General features: G+C 66.7%; 3 protein-coding genes across 10 annotated transcripts in view; all 3 read left to right on the top strand.

Moving 5' to 3' along the window:
- Nucleotides 1-923: 923 nt before the first annotated feature.
- On the top strand, nucleotides 924-10,224 carry RAB5B (RAB5B, member RAS oncogene family). Of its 2 annotated transcripts, none has more exons than XM_064474567.1 (6): nucleotides 924-1,024; nucleotides 6,054-6,334; nucleotides 6,865-7,016; nucleotides 7,245-7,367; nucleotides 7,504-7,597; nucleotides 8,034-10,224. In XM_064474567.1, exons 2-6 carry the CDS (start codon nucleotides 6,172-6,174, stop codon nucleotides 8,147-8,149), a joined length of 648 nt encoding a protein of 215 aa, XP_064330637.1. In that variant the 5' UTR covers nucleotides 924-1,024; nucleotides 6,054-6,171; the 3' UTR covers nucleotides 8,150-10,224. The 2 variants fall into 2 exon arrangements, with proteins under 2 accessions (XP_064330637.1, XP_064330639.1); XM_064474569.1 differs by having other exon boundaries at nucleotides 948-1,024; nucleotides 6,059-6,334.
- A 266-nt stretch (nucleotides 10,225-10,490) lies between these two features.
- SUOX (sulfite oxidase) lies at nucleotides 10,491-12,984 on the top strand. Its single transcript, XM_064474566.1, has 4 exons — nucleotides 10,491-10,681; nucleotides 10,808-10,850; nucleotides 10,934-11,087; nucleotides 11,441-12,984. Exons 2-4 carry the CDS (start codon nucleotides 10,819-10,821, stop codon nucleotides 12,869-12,871), a joined length of 1,617 nt encoding a protein of 538 aa, XP_064330636.1. The 5' UTR covers nucleotides 10,491-10,681; nucleotides 10,808-10,818; the 3' UTR covers nucleotides 12,872-12,984.
- A 595-nt stretch (nucleotides 12,985-13,579) lies between these two features.
- The window catches only part of IKZF4 (IKAROS family zinc finger 4), a 30,582-nt gene continuing 27,181 nt past the window's right edge, over nucleotides 13,580-16,980 (top strand). For 4 of the 7 annotated variants that reach the window (XM_064474563.1, XM_064474564.1, XM_064474561.1 and 1 more), the window contains exon 1: nucleotides 13,702-13,819. The gene's annotated coding sequence lies outside the window, so the exon portion shown is untranslated. Of the gene's footprint in view, nucleotides 13,820-16,980 lie in introns of all 7 variants that reach the window. The other 3 variants (XM_064474562.1, XM_064474560.1, XM_064474565.1) reach the window with 2 other exon arrangements.

The raw sequence follows: 16,980 nt of genomic DNA, 5'->3' as shown, positions 1-16,980 counted from the left end.
TTTTGTAACTTCTGCAATTTCGTACCAAACGTTCCCGCTCCGTCTGTGGCGCTGGGGGGGGTGTGGGAGGGGGACACGGGACACACCCCATCCCTGCCACCCTCGCCCTGCCGTCACTGTCACCCCAGTCCCCCTGTGCCCCCCCCCGCTCCTCTGGGGGTGCTCAAGGCCCCCACTGCCCCCCTGGCTGTGCCCCTCAGTAGGTGCCCGGTGGCTCCGTACGACCCCACATGACGCCCCTCCCCGTATGTCCCCATAGGACCCCATGGTACCCTCCCTGCCCGGCCCCGCCCACTGCCACAAAGCCACACCTCCTCTGCCCCACCCCCGGCTGGCCACGCCCATGGCCGCTCTGGAGCGCTGGTATTGGCCGGGCCGGGCCCCGCCCCCAGGCCAGGCCGCTGCCGGGGTGGGGGGCGGAGGAGGTGTATGTCAGAGGTCGCGGCTCCCGGCGGCCCCCGCGCCCGCCCTGCGGCTTGTCCCGCCGGTTGTCAATCACGGGCAGCGCCTACTGTGATTGGCCGCGAGATGACGACCGGCGTGGGCCGGGCCGGGCTTCTCCTGGTCTGTGATTGGGTGATGCGGCAGCAACCTTCGTTCCGATTGGTCACTGCGGCTGTGGCGGCTCTCCCCCTTAGGTCACCTTATTTGTTGATACCTTCCCCCGCACGGCTGCGCTTCCCGTTGGCTTCAAGCCGCGTCACTCACCCCAAGCCCCGTCTCCTTCACGATCTCCCTCCAACCATTGGCCAACCTCTCCTCGCTCCTATTGGCTGGACGGCTGCCTATTCCCCCTGTAGCCGCCGCCGATTGGCTTCCCTAACGCTGGGCGGGGGCGTTGACACCCGCCTCGCCTCTCCCATTGGCCGAGCCGAGAGGAAGAGGCGTACCCACCCGCCCCGCGGCGCGCCGTCTATTGGCGGATCCATCACTTAGTCCCGCCCACGCCAGGAGGGTTCGGTTGAGCCGCTGTTTGTGCTCTCGGGGGCCGCGACGGGAGGGCCGGGCCGGGCCGGGCGGAGAGGTATGGGGGGGCGTGGGCGTTGGGAGGGGGCCGCGGGGCGGGGGGGCCGGGACGGGGGCGGTGCTGGGCCCGGGGGGTAACCTGGGGTAGCCCCGTTTTGGGGCGTCCGAGGGGGCCTCGGCCCCTCCCCCGCTGCGGCCGCCCCGGGCCGCGGCGCGGGGGCTGGGGCAGCTGGGCCCCTCCCGGGGCCGGGGGTCGTGGGGGGGGTGTCCCAGGGGTGTCTCCCCCGTCCGTGGGTCTCCCGGTGTCACCGAGGCGCTGCCCCGCCAGGCCCGGGGGGTCCCGGTGCCCGGGAGGCGTTTGGGTTCGTGCTACTGCTCTTCTCCCCCGGTACGGACCGTCCGTGGGCTTCGCACCGGGCCCCGGTGTGAAACCCGCGGGGCGTGTCACGGACACGGGCACCGGGAAGCGCCGGGGTCCCCGCGGAGCCCCGGCCGAGCCGGCCCGGCGGGTGCCCGAGGCTCCGTGAAGCATCCGCGAAGGTCCCGGTGTGGGGGTCCCGTGTCCCGCGGCCCCGGACGGGACGCGCCGCCGCCGCCCGTGTCCGGCTTCCCCGCGGATCCTTGCGCTGGAGCGCCTGCGGAGCTGCGGCTCCCACCCCGGAGCGGGGCCTCCCCTGCGCTTCCACCCGGAGCTTCGGCTTCCCGAGCCTGCCCTGGCCCGGGGAGAACTGGCCTGAGGCCGGAGGCGCTGGCAGGGCTCCGGGGTTGGGCTGCTGGGCCGCGGCTTCTGCTGAACCCGCTGGCACGGGACGGGAGCTGCCCAAATCGGTGCAAGATGGAGGAACCCGGCGCCGTCGTGGAAGAGCAGGTCAAAAAATGCTGATCTCCTCTCCAAGAAGCTGCCCGCTGCGCTCCCCGTCCAAAGCGGGGTGTCCTGTGGCAGCGCCGCTGGATCCCCTGAGTCCACGCAGGACTCGCTGTTTGTGCTGGAGCAGAGCCCGGATCCCTCCTGGGAGAATGGGAAGCTTCGCCTGGGTGGCCTTGAGCGCGTGTCAGCGCTATCTTGGGTGCGACGCTGGCGAGGCGTGGGGGGACGGCGTGTAGCGGACAGGGCCGGAGCCTGTCCCTCAGCCAGGGCTGTGAACCAGCTCTGCTGCGCGATGGCTCGAGTGCAGCCGCTGCGACTGGCCGGCTTTAAGTGCCATGCGGGTCGGGGGAGAGCCGGGTCTCCACCATCCTCCGTGGGAGCTCGTCCACACCTTCGTGTCACCGGGCCATCGGAGCTCGTCGAGTCATGAGAATAGTTCATTAAGGAGGGATGCCTAAGAGGGCCACGGAATGGCTTTGTATACTCCCAGTGGTGTGAATAGCTCAGCTTTGCCCCACAAGCCAGACCTCCCTTGGTGCCAGCTGTACCTCCGTACCCGGCAGCCCGCTGGCACTGGCTGGGTGAATCCGTGGCGGGCTGAGCCCCCGCGCGCCTCTGGGTGGTTTCTCGAGCGCGATTGGGACATAGGAAAAGTATCGCTGGCAACAGGAAAGCAGTTAGCCCAGACGGGCTGTTGCAACCCTCCCCTGCAAAGGATGCCCCCTTCTCCCGAGCGCGGTTCAGCCGGTGCGGCTCTCGGCATGCTCAGCCGTGGGGCTTGGCAGTCCTGGCTGTGCAGGTAGCCACGGGTGCGGCGCTGCCTTCGAACGCTGTGTCCCGGCATCCCGGCGAGGCTGCCGGAGCCTTTGGGATCCCTTCTGGGAAGGGTGTTTTGGAGGAGACGGAGTGAGGCAGCCTTGGACTCCCTGAACCTCATCAGGCACCGATCAGCTCGTTTGCCGGCGGCGGGCACAGCCCTCGGCCAGGGAAAGGCCCTGCCACCGCGCAGGGGAGGAGCAGGTTCATTCTGGCGGGTTTTGTAGCCCCACTCGTGGTTGCTGGTGCTTGCCGTATCACACTGTAAATCTTGCTCAACCACCAGCTAACAGTAATTGCTGATGACATGAAAGCACGCCAAAAATAGCTGCAGACTTCTATGGATCAACGTATAGGCACCTTTTTTACACATTGTAGCAATGTTTTAGTATGAATATCTGTTTGTCGTGGGGGGTCTGTGCATCTTCTGATGCCCTGAAGCCCAGGTTTGTCTGAAGGAAGCTGAATTGGAGTGTCTGCACCTTCCGTAGTTCCTCAGAGGTGGGATTTCGTGGCTGCTGTGCTTTCAGTGTGGTGTGCTGAAGCAGCTCCTGGGCAGGAGAAGCAGTTCCTTGCAGGGCTGGCCGTACCTGGGTGGCGCCTTGGGGTCCTGCTGAGCAAGGGGGGGCGAGGACGGAGCAGGGCAGCCCCGGGCACCACAGCTTGGGGGAGAACAGCCAAAGCCTTGGCGCCGTTCCTCCAGCAAACCCTGGAGCGCTCCCAGCAGCCTATGGCTTTGTGGGATGGTGATGGCTTTGTCCAGGAGCTCGCTCCGCACAGAGCTCTCCCCGGAGAGCCCACCTGAGCAGTGTGGAGGTGGCAGCGCACACCTCGCTGTCTGGAGGAGGAGGAGGATGAAGATGAGGAGACCCACGCGATGCCAGGGGTCTGCAGACAGTCAGGATCCGCAGGCCACGTGGCACTTGAAGTCCTGGAAAAGGTGACTTGGGGTTTGTGCCGAACGGCTGCCGGCGGAGAGGTGCAGCCTGAGGCCGGGTGCCCGGTGAAGCCGCCGCCGGTCCCCATGGGCGGGGGTCCCAGCTGGTCCGTGGCCGTCAGGGCCTCGCCGCTCACCTGCGAGCTCGCCATCCCCCTGTGAGCTGGAGCCCTCAGCCTGCGGCTGCCTGGCAGCTCCTCCCTTATTTATAAGCACAGGATCTATTCTGGGCGCCTGCCGCGTGGCTCCAGCTGGAGCCGCAGAGCGGGACGAAGGGACCTGGTGTCGTAAATCCCCAGCGAGCAGGTGGTGGAGGTGCAATGGTGTGGTGGTGCGGAGCCCCCGCGGGGTGAGCTGCTGCCTCCTGCGACGGGGCCGGGGTCTGCGTGAGGAGCCCGGGCTGCTGCCGAAATAGCACAGAGGGGTAAGAGAGCAGCTTTCGGCAAGGAAATCGGCCGAGGAAGGAGGGAGCCAGGCTGCGGTGCTCGGGGCTGGCTCAGGACTGAGGCTGTCGCTCCCGGCCTGCGGAAGGGACCGGCCCCAGCAGCGCCAGGCTGAGCTGGCGAAGGAGAGTGAGAAGAGACTTGGAGAGGGCGAGGCGGATCTGTTCCCAAAGTGGATTCCAGCAGCGGTTGCTTCAGAGCTCGATGGTGTTTGCAGGGGAAGGAGCTGATCTGGCTGGCAGGGGAAGGCAGAGGGCCGAGCTGCAGGCAGTGAGCTGGTCCCTCTGCTCCCCGCCGTCGCGGGCAGGGGGGTCGCACCGAGCCTGGGCAGCTGCGGCGGCCTGGCGAGATGCAGGGGGGTTCCCCCTTGTGCTTTGAGGCAGGAGGGTGGTTGGAGCCGAAGTCATCGTTGCGCCCCGCGCTGCCGCTGGAGCGGGTCCCATTCTCTGCCCTGGCCTCCTCGCGTGCCGCGTTGCAGCCAGGACGGGGATTTCTGCTCAGAATAGTTCAAATACTTGTAAAATCTTCAGCCCTGCCTCTGTGCTCATGAGAGTACTGCTTGGCTGGAGCGATTCCGAACTTCACCCGTGCCCAGCCTCGTCCTGTGTGAGCTCTCCTGGTGCCTTTCTGGATCAAACCAAAGAGAGCTGGCTGGAGTCTGGCTGCCTGGGCTGCGCCGGCTGCCCCCTGGCAGGTCATGCCGAGCCGTGCTCGGGATGCTGCCGGGGCCGTTGCTGAGCCGTGTCTCTGCTGAGCAGTGCTGGAGGAGGGAGGCAGCATTCCCTGCACCCGGGCGAGTGCCGTGCTGATGAGTTTGTGTTCCCAGGGCTTTGCCGCGCCGTGGGGGAGGCGACGGGTCGGGTCGGGGTCTGTGCCGTGCGAGTGCTGTGGTTCACAAGTGTTTCCTGCCGGGCTCGTCCGGCTTTAGCCCTGCTTACGTCTTCAGGCAGATGGGGAAGGGGAACTGGCAACAAACAGTTTTCCGCTTGTTGGTTCTGGTATCTGCAATCCTTGTCCTGTTGCCTGCGTGGCCCTGCCAGCGCGGATAAATCTCTGCTGCGGCCCCGCAACCTTGGGACCGGGGTGTTACAAGGGAGAGTGAGATTAGCTCCTAAAACAAAATACAAATCCTGCTTTCCCCTGCTCTCCCCGGGTGTGTCAGCCACAGAAGCCGAAACTCCGGCTGCCCGGTGACCCTCAGGTTTTGTCTCTTCCCCAAGCGCCCCCTCCCAGCGCCCACCCCCTCGGGCTTCGAGGGGCCGTGTTGCTCCAGGTGCTTAATCCTGCTGACACCTGGATTTGGGTGGGCAGCCTGCTCCTGCACCCCCAGCCCGAGGGGCTCTCAGACCCCTGCTGCTCCTGTCCGGCGTGGAAAACAAAGCAAAACCAGGGGGGGTGGAAAAAACCAAACCAGGGCTGAGGAACTTTAAGGCAGAGCTGGGGAGTTTGTTTCCAACCCCTCCTCCTGGCCGGCTGGCGGGGAGGCAGCTGGAGCTGTTGTGGCATCTCCCCGGCTGCCGCGTAAATAAGAGCAGTCCAGGCCTGGAGCCGCTCGCTGCCACCCAGCTGCTCTCCCGCTGCCCCTTCCCGCCGCCCCGGCTCCGGCTCCGGCGGCGCGGCGTGTCCCGGCCCTGGGGGCTGCTCGCCGCGTCCGGGAGCGGGAGGGCTGGGAGGACTGCTGACTCACTCCCAGCCTCCTTGGCCGCGAGGATCCCGTCTGCCTGGCTCTCGGATTAGCTCCTACCGAACAATTTGCTGCTTCGTGAAATCCCTCTGGAACAGAGGCTCGGGGAGCAGAGCCGTGGCCTGCCGGTCTGTGCCACGTGCTGGTGCGGGGTGCCGGGGGAGAGACCCCAGGGAAAGACCCCTTAACGAGGAGCATCTTCTAGCTTGAGGCAAGAAGAGTTTTGCCCGCAAAGGTTCAGCAGCATGTGCCTCCGCGGACATGATACAGTCCCGGGGGGATGCGGGGGGTATTGTGCCGTGTGCGCTCAGCATGCCGACGGCTCTCTTCTCCTTCCAGGACAGCTGAGCGGATCAGAGACCAGCACCCTGCACCCAGCCCCTGCCCCGCGCGGCCGCCTCGGTGCCTTCCCGGCTCTCCGGTTAGCAGGGCGCGCGGCGCCAGCAGCACCCAGGCCATGACCAGCCGAGGAGCCGCCAGGCCGAACGGGCAGTCCCAAGCCAGTAAAATCTGTCAGTTCAAGCTGGTGCTACTGGGCGAGTCAGCGGTGGGGAAATCCAGCCTGGTGCTGCGCTTCGTCAAGGGCCAGTTCCACGAGTACCAGGAGAGCACCATCGGCGGTGAGTCGGCGAGAGGTGCCTGCTGTGGGTGCTCTGGCACCCTCGAGTAACGCTCGCAGGCGCTCGCAGCCCCGTTGCCACAGCTTTGTGTCATGCCGGTTTTATTTCTCGTTAAATACAAGCCCCCACCGTGCTCTGATCTTTTGTCCTGCCTCCACAGTACGGCGGGGGCACTCGGCAGCCGGTGCTCGGCGTGCGAGGCGGGCTCTAGCCACAGTCCCCACACCTCATCCTGTGGTCTCGTGGTGACGCCTCGGTGGATGTGGTGGTCCCCGGGCCGCAGCCGGTGCAGGAGCCCTTGCTGAGCCCCTGATAAGCACGCTGCTCGCACAGAGCGGGGCTGGATGCGACTAATGGGCTCCTCCATCCAGCTGGTCGCGGAGCCGGCTGTGGGGTTGGGGTGCACCCGGGTCCGCGTCCCTTCTGGGCCTGGACTGGGGGTGTGGGGAGGGTTCCCCGCTGCCCGTTGGGGGCCTGCCCGCAGCGGGGGTGGCCGACACTATGTCTGACATCGTCTTTCCTCCCCACAGCGGCGTTCCTTACACAGTCCGTCTGCCTGGATGACACAACAGTAAAGTTCGAGATCTGGGATACGGCTGGCCAGGAGAGATACCACAGTCTGGCCCCGATGTACTACCGGGGGGCGCAAGCTGCCATCGTGGTCTATGATATCACCAACCAGGTAGGGTCTCTCTCCACTCCTCGGCTGCCGGGCGCGAGGCACCTCGGTTAAACTGCCCAGGAGTGAAGGCCTGCGCGGCTCGGGGTGCTCGTGGCTGCGGGGGTCTCGCGGGGCCCATCTCCACGCAGGGAGGCGGGGGCGGCTCTTGCCGTGGCGGGGGTCTCTCTAAGTCGCCCACCTTGCAGCGCAGCGGTGGGACGAGCCTTGAGTTCCCACCTCTGCTCCTAGGAAACGTTTGCACGGGCGAAGACATGGGTGAAGGAGCTGCAGAGACAAGCCAGCCCCAGCATCGTGATCGCCCTCGCGGGCAACAAGGCTGACCTGGCCAGCAAACGCATGGTGGAATATGAAGTAAGTGTCGGCCCGAGGCTCCTCCAGGCCGGTGTGAGCTCCCCTGCCCATCCCCGTCCCCCCTCGGCGCTGCCGTGGGAGATGCGCTGGGGTTTCGGCTGCCGGCCCCTCACCGGGCTGCTCGCCCCTCTTCCAGGAGGCGCAGGCCTACGCAGATGACAACAGCCTATTGTTCATGGAGACGTCGGCCAAGACAGCAATGAATGTGAACGACCTCTTCTTGGCCATTGGTGAGGCTCCGGGAGCAGCTGGGGGGCCGAGGTGGGGTGGAAGGGGGTCTGCCTGTGGTGCGGCGTTGCCCCCGCAGAGGTTTTCGGGAGGCTGAGCAGAGCTGGTGCCTGTCCTGCCCTCCGGTGAGCGCGGCTCCTCGTGCCGCGGCAGCGGCTGTGCCGCGGGGCTGCGGTGCTACTACCGGGGCTCAGCACCGAGGCGTGCGGAGCTGACGCTCAGTGCGAGAGCAGCTCGAAGGGAAACTGCTCTTTCTGCCCGGGGAAGCGGCTGGCAGGTGCGTGGGCCTTGCTGGGGTGGCTTCAGGGTCTCGGTTGCGCTGGAGGAGGGTCCTGCCGCATCCCGAAGCCTGGCCCAAAGCCCGCAGCGGCGGGGCTGTGCCACTGAGTGAGCCGCCGTCCTGCTGCCGCTGCCATCTCACCCGTCTTCCCCCTCCAGCCAAGAAGCTGCCAAAGAGCGAGCCCCAGAGCACGAGCGGAGTGGCGGGCAGGAGCAGAGGTGTGGACCTGCACGAGCAGAGCCAGCAGAACAAGAGCCAGTGTTGTAGCAACTAAAGGGCGGCCTCCGCCAGCGCCCGCGCGAGAGGAAGAGCTAAGATATAACCTCCCTCCCCGTCCAGCACACCTCACCTCCATAACGGCACACCGAGAAACCCGTCTGAACCAAAACCCTCCCGAGAGCTCCCTCTAACTGCACTTTTTAATGCTTCAGAACCACCACCAGACACCCATTACCACCATCCCGAAGGCAGTGGAACTAGATCAGCCGGGGACTTAACTTCCAAAAAAAACAAACTCTTCTTCACTTTGTATTATAGGTGCAAATAGCGACCTAATATTCTGATTCCTCCCTTCATCTTCCTCCCTCTCCCACCTCCCTCTCTGCTTTGGTAAATCTCTGTTCCCGTTAAAGTCTCTCCTCCCACCCTCCCCGTAGAGCTGGGGTGGGGAGAGACCGGAGGAGGTGGCAGCATCGGCCTCGGAGGTTCACGTTGTGGCGAACCAGCTGGAACCAGAGACCTCTGGAAAACACGGGATTTTTCCGAGGGGGTCTGTCATGGATTTCTTTTCAAGTTTTATTTTTTTTTTTTTTTCCCCCTCCTGTTTCTTCTGTTTGGCTGTCGGGGGGGAGGAAAGCTGCAGTGTCCTTAATTTCTTCCTAGGTGGCCTTTTTTGCTGGAGGATCGGAAGTGCCTGGGGACTTTTTTTTGGGGGGGGAGGAGGGGGGAAGTGGGGCGACCGCTGGACCCCGAGCACCAATCACCGTGAGGCCACCACAAGCCCCTTCCCCACCTTCCCCCGTAGAGCTGCTGCACGTTATTGCTGGGGCCGCCCCACCGTGTCCCTCTGGTGATCCCGGCGCCCTCGGGGCGCGAGCGGCCGCGCCGGCGGCGATGAACCCGCCGATCTCTCCTCTTGCTCCGCGGTTTGTCCCCGTCCCCCCGGCCGGTGGCGGGCGAGGGGCGTCTCTGGTTTTGCACTTTAGTCGTGGAAATGTCCCGTTAAGATGCACCTTGGTTTTTTTGTTCCCTTTCGGTCCCGTTGGGCCCGAGCCCTCGGGGCGGCGGAGGGGGAAGGAGGCACCGCGCTGATGTAGTTTTGTTTCTGCTTTCCCTAAGGATGTTTCTTGGCTGGAGAAGTCCTCGGTCGCGGCACGGCCGCGCTCGGGAGAGTCGGGACGTTACCAGGCGCCGTCAGTCGATCCCAGCGGCAGAGTGAAAGGGCCCCACGGAGACCCCCGGCTCTGGGGGGAGGCAGGTGGCACCCCTAGGCGCTGCAGCACAAGGGGACACCCCGAAATGGGGACACCCCGAAATGGGGACACCCTGAAGCGGCAGCACGTCTGCAGAGGGCAGCACCGCCTGGCCGATGGGGCCGTGCTCCGCAGCCGGCGCTTGCCTGGCCTTGGACGGGTCCCGTCGCTCCCAGCGCCTGGCAGCACCCTGCTCTGCCCGCGGGGTGTCGGGGCCAGGCTTCCCAGCCCCCGCCGGAGGGTCCTGCTTGCAAGGTGGGGGGCTCTGGGGAGCCCCCAGGGCTGTGGGTCAGCGTAGGACCCCCCTTGCTCCCGGGGCTGTGAGGCGGAGGGACCCGTCTGGTATGAAGCCCCCTGCCCCGGGGGCAGAGCCCCCAGGTACACACCCCCCACCACCGCAGGGCAGCCCCCTAGGGCAGCCCTGCCTTCCCTCCCGGCACGGCAGAGACGGTGCCGCCATGTCGTGCCACAGCACGGGCAAAGGTTGTGTCTTCTCTTGGGCTGGGGTCCAGCTGGCGGAGCCCCCCGAATCAGTGACTTGTATTTAAGCAGGGAGCGGAGCTTGTGGCGCTGGGGACCCCGTTCCCCGCTGGGCACCCCAACCCTGCCCAGACAATGCTGGCAGCCCCACGTCTCCCCCCACCATCTTCTGGCCAAAACCCTGGACCAAATGGGGACACTGCAGCTTTTCTCTTTCTTTTTCTTCTTCTGCTTCTCTGATGTTTTTTTCTTTTTTTTTTTTTTTTTGCTTTGAGAAAGCTCCGCCATTGCATTTAAATAACAATCATGGTAACAGAACTCAACTGCTGATTTACCGATGTATTTAATGTAAGTAAACCAAACCAAACAACGAAAAAAAAAAATGGAAGGAAAAACACCCTCTGTGTGCTCGGGGGGGTTTGGGGGGGGTTGGACACCGCCTTCCCCGGCTCCTGCCCGGTGCCAAGAGCAGGTGTTGCCCCAGCCCTGCCCCGATAACGCTTATCGGAGCAGCGAGCTGGGCGGCGGCCCCCGGCTGTTGGCCGCTGCCCTCCCGGGGAGAGAAACGGAACAGACCCCGGCTGCCCGCCGGGAACGGCGCGGGTGGGCGATCGCTGCCGCCGCGACCCCTTTAAATCCCGCCGTCGTTGCCCCTTTAAATGCTTCCGTCGTTGCCCCTTTAAATGCCACCGTTGGGCCCCGCTGGGGGGATTTAGGCCACGCCCACGCAGACCCGCCGAGTCCGGGAGGGGGCGTGGCCGGCGGGCTCGTCCCCCGTTGAGGCCACGCCCGTCGCCCCTCTCTTAAAGAGGCAGAGGCAGGCGGGAGGTCGCGCTACCGGAGCCGTAACGCAGGTGCGCGGCGGGGGCGGGCGGTGGGCGAGTGGGGCTGCCCCACGCGTGTCCCCGGTGCCCGCTTGCCGCGGGGGCTCCCCCGGGGCCGGTGCCCGCTGCTCGCCCCAGCCGCTCTGTCCCGCCCAGGTGCCGCCGCGATGCAGCTGCTCCGAGCTGTCGCCGGGCACAGGTAGGAGCCGCCCCGCGGGTCTCCCCGCGACCCCCGGTGCCGCCGCCCGTCCCGGGCCGGTCCCAGCTCCGCTCTCCCCGCAGGCTCCCGCTGCTGCCGTTGCCGCTGCCCCGCCGCGGCTGCTCCCGGTTCCTCCCCGGTAGCCCAGCGGCGGGGGGGCGCCGGGGGGCGGCCCCGGTGCTGGCGGCGTTGCTGGGCCTCGGAGCTGTCCTCGCCTACGGAGAACGGCGGCGGCGGGTGAGCGGCACTGGGGAAGGGACCGCACCGGGGGGGTGCTGAGGACGAGGGGGCCCCGGGGGTGTGTGAGCCCGGGGGGGTGGGCAGCACCGGGGGGCTGGATCCCTGGGGGGGGAGCAGCACCGGGATGCCCGGGTCCTTAGGGATGAGTCCCCCTGCCATGGTCCTTCTCTGGCACGGGGACACAGGGGGTGCCACATCCCGCCCCCCCAGCTGCGGGTCATCCCATCGGGGTGCTGGTTTTGGGAGGAAACCCCAGGGTGCTGGTGGGGAGCAGTAGGGGCACCCCCTGGGAGGGGGCACCCTGTGGGGAGGGTGCAGCATTCCCTACTGATGAGGCTGGGGTCCCCCAGGGCGCCCAGGCGGCCCAGGCCACCCCCGCCCCCCGTTACCCCCTGTACACACGGGAGGAGGTGGGGCGGCACCGCTCCCCCCAGGACCGCATCTGGGTGACCCACGGCACCGAGGTCTTCGATGTCACCGACTTCGTGGAGCTGCACCCCGGGGGGGCTGACAAGGTGCTGCTGGCGGCCGGCGGCGCCCTGGAGCCCTTCTGGGCCCTCTACGCCGTCCACAATCAGCCCCACGTCCTGGAGCTGCTGCACGAGTACAAAGTGGGGGAGCTGAGCCCCGAGGAGGCACCACCGGCTCCCGACACTGCCCAGGACCCCTTTGCCAGGGATCCCCCCCGGCACCCCGGGCTGCATGTCAACAGCCAGAAGCCATTCAATGCCGAGCCGCCAGCAGAGCTGCTGGCCGAGCGCTTCCTGACGCCCAACGAGCTCTTCTTCACCCGTAACCACCTGCCGGTGCCGACAGTGGACCCCGACTTGTACCGGCTGCGGGTGGAGGGGCCGGGGGGCCGGGCGCTCTCGCTGTCGCTGGCCGAGCTGCGCAGCCGCTTCCCCAAGCACGAGGTGACGGCCACGCTGCAGTGTGCCGGCAACCGCCGCACCGAGATGAGCCGCGTCCGCCCCGTCAAGGGGCTGGCGTGGGACATCGGGGCCATCAGCACAGCGCGCTGGGGCGGCGTGCGGCTGCGCGACGTCCTGCTGCACGCCGGCTTCGGGGAGGAGCGGGAGGGCGAGTGGCACGTCTGCTTTGAGGGGCTGGACACCGACGTTGGGGGGGCTCCCTACGGCGCCTCCATCCCCTACGGCCGCGCCATCAGCCCGGCCGCCGACGTGCTGCTGGCCTACGAGATGAACGGCAAGGAGCTGCCCCGCGACCACGGCTTCCCCGTGCGCGTGGTGGTGCCCGGTGTGGTGGGCGCCCGCAGCGTCAAGTGGCTGCGGCGCGTGGCCGTCAGCCCGGCCGAGAGCCCTAGCCACTGGCAGCAGAACGACTACAAGGGCTTCTCCCCCTGCGTGGACTGGGACACGGTGGACTACTCGACGGCACCGGCCATCCAGGAGCTGCCGGTGCAGTCAGCCATCACCCAGCCGCGCCCCGGTGCGGCGGTGCCGGCGGGAGAGCTGACGGTGAAGGGCTATGCCTGGAGCGGGGGCGGGCGGGAGGTGGTGCGGGTGGACGTCTCGCTGGACGGCGGCCGGACCTGGCGAGTGGCGCGGCTGTTGGGCGAGCGGCCGGTGCCGGGGCGCGCCTGGGCCTGGGTGCTGTGGGAGCTGGAGGTGCCGGTGACGGCGGGAGCCGAGCTGGAGATCGTCTGCAAGGCGGTGGACGGTAGCTACAACGTGCAGCCTGACACCGTGGCACCCATCTGGAACCTGCGCGGGGTTCTCAGCAACGCCTGGCACCGTGTCCGTGTCAGCGTCACCGGCTGATCGCCCCGGGCCTTTCCCCGCTCGCCCGCGGCCGTGGCGGCTCAAAGGTCGCCGCTTTTTTACAACCCCGGACGTGTGAAAGTGGCTCCATAAAGATTGCGCAGTTTTATGGACTCGCTGGTTTCCTGGGGCAGCGTCGCGGCAGCGGCCGCTGTAACGGGACGGGGCGGCCCTGGGGGACCGCCCAAACCCACCCACCCCCCCCTCACCCCCCCCCAGCCCAGGGCTGCCCCTCTGCCACGGGACCCCTCTGTCCCCAGGGACCCCCGGTCCCTATAGACCCCCGACCCTGTGGGATTCACGCGGGCACCCTCCAGCCCCCAGGACCCACCTACCGGCGCCCACATGGGGGAGACACACCCCACCCATCCCCCCCGTCCCTGCGCCCCTCCTGCCCCGCCCCGAGGGGACCTTCGTGTCCCGCTTCCCCCCACCCGGTACCGGTCCCCTTGGGGCCGCTCATGGGCGCCCCTTGATGGGGGGGTCCCGCCAGGCCCGGGGTCCCGGTACTTCTTGGTGCGTGGCGGCTCCTGCCCGTGAGCCCGTCGCCGCCGTATCGATTATCGGTTATCGATTATTGGCTATCGGCTATCGATTACCGCCCCCACCCAAGCGCCCCCCACCCCCTCGCGTCCATCGATGGCCTCGGCGCTCCGCTCGACGCTCTCGGCGCTCCTCCGCTCGATGCGCCGGCGCTCGGCTGAGCCCCCCCCGTGCCGGCCCATGGCGGCCGCGGCGCCCCCCTCCCGGCGGCTCGAGGGCGTCGGCGCTCGGCTGCGCGGCCTGGCTGCGCGCGGGGGCCGGAAGTGGCCGGGGGCGGGCGGGGGGGTCCCTCAGGTGAAGCCGCCGCCGATGGAGCCGCCGCCGCCGCGGCCCTGAGCCCCCCCCGCCGCTCCCCCACGCCCCGCCGTCGGGCCGGGCCGGGGGGGCCCTCCCCGAGCCCCGCCGGTGAGAGGGGGGGCGTGGGGCCGGGGGGGGCGCGGGTGGGCCGGGGCTGCTGTGCTGGGCGGGGGGCCTGTCAGGGGGCGGGGGGGGTTGGGTGTGACCGGGCGGGGGGCCGGGCTGGGGGGGCTTGCTATGGGGGGGGGCTGCCATGGGGGTCGGGCGTCTCCGCGGCGGGGGCTGGGTTTGGGGGGGGACACCCCTTGCCTGGGGGGTTCTGTTTACCGCGGGCTTGTGTCTCGGGGGGTGTCACGGCTTTGGGGGGGGGCTGTTCCCCGGGGCGGGTTCTGAGGCCCCCCCGGGGGGGCTGCTGTGGCCCCCGAGCCCCTCTCCCCAGGACGGCGGTGGGGGCCGGAGCCGGCCGGGCTGGGGGGTCCCTCCTTGTAGGAGGACAGCCCCGAAACTTGGCCGCTCTGGGGGACGAGGGGGCTGGAGGTGCCTCGCTGGGACCCGGCCGCGGTGGCGGGGAGGGGGACGCGGGGGATCCCCCCAGCGGTGCCGGTGAAATGATGTTCCTGGGAAGCAGCGGGCTTCACCGGCGGGCCGGTGTTCGGGGCTGCCGCGGCCCGGCGAGCCCCGCCGAAGTTCTTGTGCATTTCCTGCGTCCCCGTTCCGTGGAGGGATCTGTCTGTCCGTCTGCCTGCCTTTGGGATTGCTTCCCTCCTGTCCCCATGTCCGTTTTCTGGAGCACCAGGTTTTGGGGGGGGAGGTTTAGGGCACGATTCTTTGGGGTTTTGGGGTGAGCCTCTCCCAAGCGTGTTCACCCCTCGGCTGTGCTACTGGCTCCGGGGCCAAGGTTGCTGCAGGCGCCGCTTTTCAGCTGAAGCTCTTGGCTCCGGGCAGGGTTTTCCCGACCAGCCTGTAAATGCCGGAGCCTCCTCTTTGGTTGCGTGACAGGGATGCTCAGATGCGGGGTTCAGCTCCCCCATTTTCTTGCTGGCCACCAGTGTTCCCCAGTATCCCCCTCTGCCCGCTGTTACCGATTCTGCAGCGGCTCTGGAGACCTTCTGTGGGCAGGAGGGGCCGTGCTGTTCTCCCCCCGTGCAGGGAGGCACCAGACGGGCAGCGCCTGGCTCCAGCAGCTCGGGGGAGCAGGGAGCAGGAATGAGCTCCCCAAAACCCGGAGCTGGTGTCCCTGCTGCTCCTGACCCGGCTCCTGGCAAACCCCTCCTGGAGAGAAGATGCAATGCCAGCGACTGACTCGTTCTGTTCACGGAGAGTAAGAGCATGTCTGTTGTCCTCCAAAGCTGAGGCATCGTGCCGATGCCCTGTCCCGGCAGCTGGTGCCTGTGGGGATTGCTGAAGGGGGACCCAGAGACCCTGGAGGGGACACGGGAAGAGGCAGCATCAGCTCTGGGGAAGGTCTTGGACCGAAGCCGCTGCCGGCAGCCCGGCTGTTGGCTTGTTCTCTGCTCGTGGCTGCTCCTTGCAGGCTCTCAGCTCCAGGGGACGTCGTGGGTGCCTGGGGTCTGTGCTGTGAGAACGTGGGGGGCTTCCTCGGGCGCTGACGCTTTGGACAGGCAGCACCCCTGTGCCATGCTTCGCACCTGGCGAGGCCGCTGTCGCGGGCTGAGGGCGGCGTTGTCCGGGGGAAGCTCGCAGATGCCTTCCCGCGGTGTATTGGGGTCCTGGTACCGATGAAACGTGAGCGTCTGCATCTGCCGGGTCGCACCCTGGGCTTAGGTGGGGGCTGTGCCTGGGTGGGGAAGGGCGGGCCGTGTCCTGCGGCACGGCTGGGGCGAGCGGTGGCGGAGCCGGGATAACGATTTTTGGCCTTGGCTTTCACTTCCAAGGACTCGAGGAAACCTGAGCGGCCTCAGTGAGGCAGTGTGAGAGATGGGGCTCTGGAGCCCTTGTGAAGGTGTCAGTGTTCGGAGGAGCCGGCGAGCTGCAGGGCCCCGGAGTGCCGATCCTGTTTGCACAGCAGCGGCTTGTGCTCCCGAGGGGAATTACGGGAACCGCGGGGGCCGACGTGGTCTCCGCGCCTGAGGATGGAGCGGGGTTATCCGAGGGCAGCAGGCACGAGGAGGGAGCATCCAGCAGAGGATTCATCTTCCTCCTCTCTCAGTGGATCAGTTCCATTTAAAACACGAGTGAGCGTCGTTAGCAAAGTTGGGCTGAAACGACAGCGTTGAAAGTGCAGCACGGCTCTGCTTCCTAAAGGCCAGGGTCTCTTTCCTGCAGTCTGTATCTGTCTGTCTGTCCAAGTGAGTGCTGAAGAAGGAGCTTCTCTTCCGTCGCTGCCAGGGCGGGCTCCTGAAAGGTCTTTTCATCTTTTGTAGGCTCGGCATCGTTGCTCACGGTTATTATTTATTCGTATTGTGGTGATGCCCGGAGGGCACAACACGGGTTTAGACGCTGAACAAAGGCACGGTAGAAGACGGCCCTCGGTTTGTTTTGAATTCAAACTTTGTTGAAGTCGCTGAATCTTGGGAGCGCGTTTAAGACAAGGAATTTTACATTTTACACTCTGCTGGTTTATGGTGCCTTTTCTGTCAGCAGGCTTTTAAACAAAATTATATCAATGAGTGGGTAAGGCTTGTGTCCAGTTGTGTTAGCGTTAGGAGCCGTTCCAGCTGGGAGGAGCTTCGCCAGGCGGTGAATGTTAGTGAAAAACAGCATCCCTGCTTCGGCAGGGAGAGCGCCCGGTGCCTCACCTGCCCGTGGCTAGACCTCGCTCCGATCGCTGATCCGGGGTCTGGGTCTGGATCCTCGGAGGGCTTCTCACTCTCTCTTCCCCTGTTTTGTCAAGGACTGGCTTTATCTATAAAAAAGGACGGAAATTGCAGCTGTGTTTGCTCAGTTCTTGGGTTAAGGCACCCAAAACATGGGCGTTGTCTGGGAGATGGTCTCCGGCCGATAACCTCTGGGGTCATGGGGGGACGATCCCAGACCCGTCTTCGTGATTCAGGGCTCCGCTGTTGGGCTGGGCTCGTGCGGTCGGAGTCAGCGGCCGCGTCGGCTCGGCTGGCTGTCAAACCCCAGCGCGGGTGGTTCGGAGCGGGGCGTAGGACACTCGCCTGCCCCTCCCTGAAGCGGCAGCCGAAGAGCGTTCCTCTTGCCTCTCCCACCAGCGCCGCGTGGCGTTGCTTCGCCCCAGTGTAGCTTTGATGATGAACGTCGGGGGAGACGAAGGGTCTCTCCCCAGAGCGGCGGTGAGGAGCTGT

Source organism: Phalacrocorax carbo, chromosome 27, assembly GCF_963921805.1.
Source record: "Phalacrocorax carbo chromosome 27, bPhaCar2.1, whole genome shotgun sequence".
NCBI classification, from domain to species: domain Eukaryota; kingdom Metazoa; phylum Chordata; class Aves; order Suliformes; family Phalacrocoracidae; genus Phalacrocorax; species Phalacrocorax carbo.
The sequence above is the reverse complement of the archived record's forward strand: the minus strand, read 5'-3'. Positions and strand labels throughout refer to the sequence as shown.

What these genes read in the sequence shown, in the direction of transcription:
- RAB5B (XM_064474567.1), top strand. Translation starts at nt 6,172, where the DNA reads ATGACCAGCCGAGGAGCCGCCAGGCCGAACGGGCAGTCCCAAGCCAGT. An exon ending in AACGCATGGTGGAATATGAA is followed by an intron (nt 7,368 to 7,503) that starts GTAAGTGTCGGC and finishes CCCCTCTTCCAG; the next exon opens with GAGGCGCAGGCCTACGCAGA. An exon ending in CGACCTCTTCTTGGCCATTG is followed by an intron (nt 7,598 to 8,033) that starts GTGAGGCTCCGG and finishes TTCCCCCTCCAG; the next exon opens with CCAAGAAGCTGCCAAAGAGC.
- SUOX (XM_064474566.1), top strand. Translation starts at nt 10,819, where the DNA reads ATGCAGCTGCTCCGAGCTGTCGCCGGGCACAG. An exon ending in CGAGCTGTCGCCGGGCACAG is followed by an intron (nt 10,851 to 10,933) that starts GTAGGAGCCGCC and finishes CTCTCCCCGCAG; the next exon opens with GCTCCCGCTGCTGCCGTTGC. An exon ending in ACGGAGAACGGCGGCGGCGG is followed by an intron (nt 11,088 to 11,440) that starts GTGAGCGGCACT and finishes GGGGTCCCCCAG; the next exon opens with GGCGCCCAGGCGGCCCAGGC.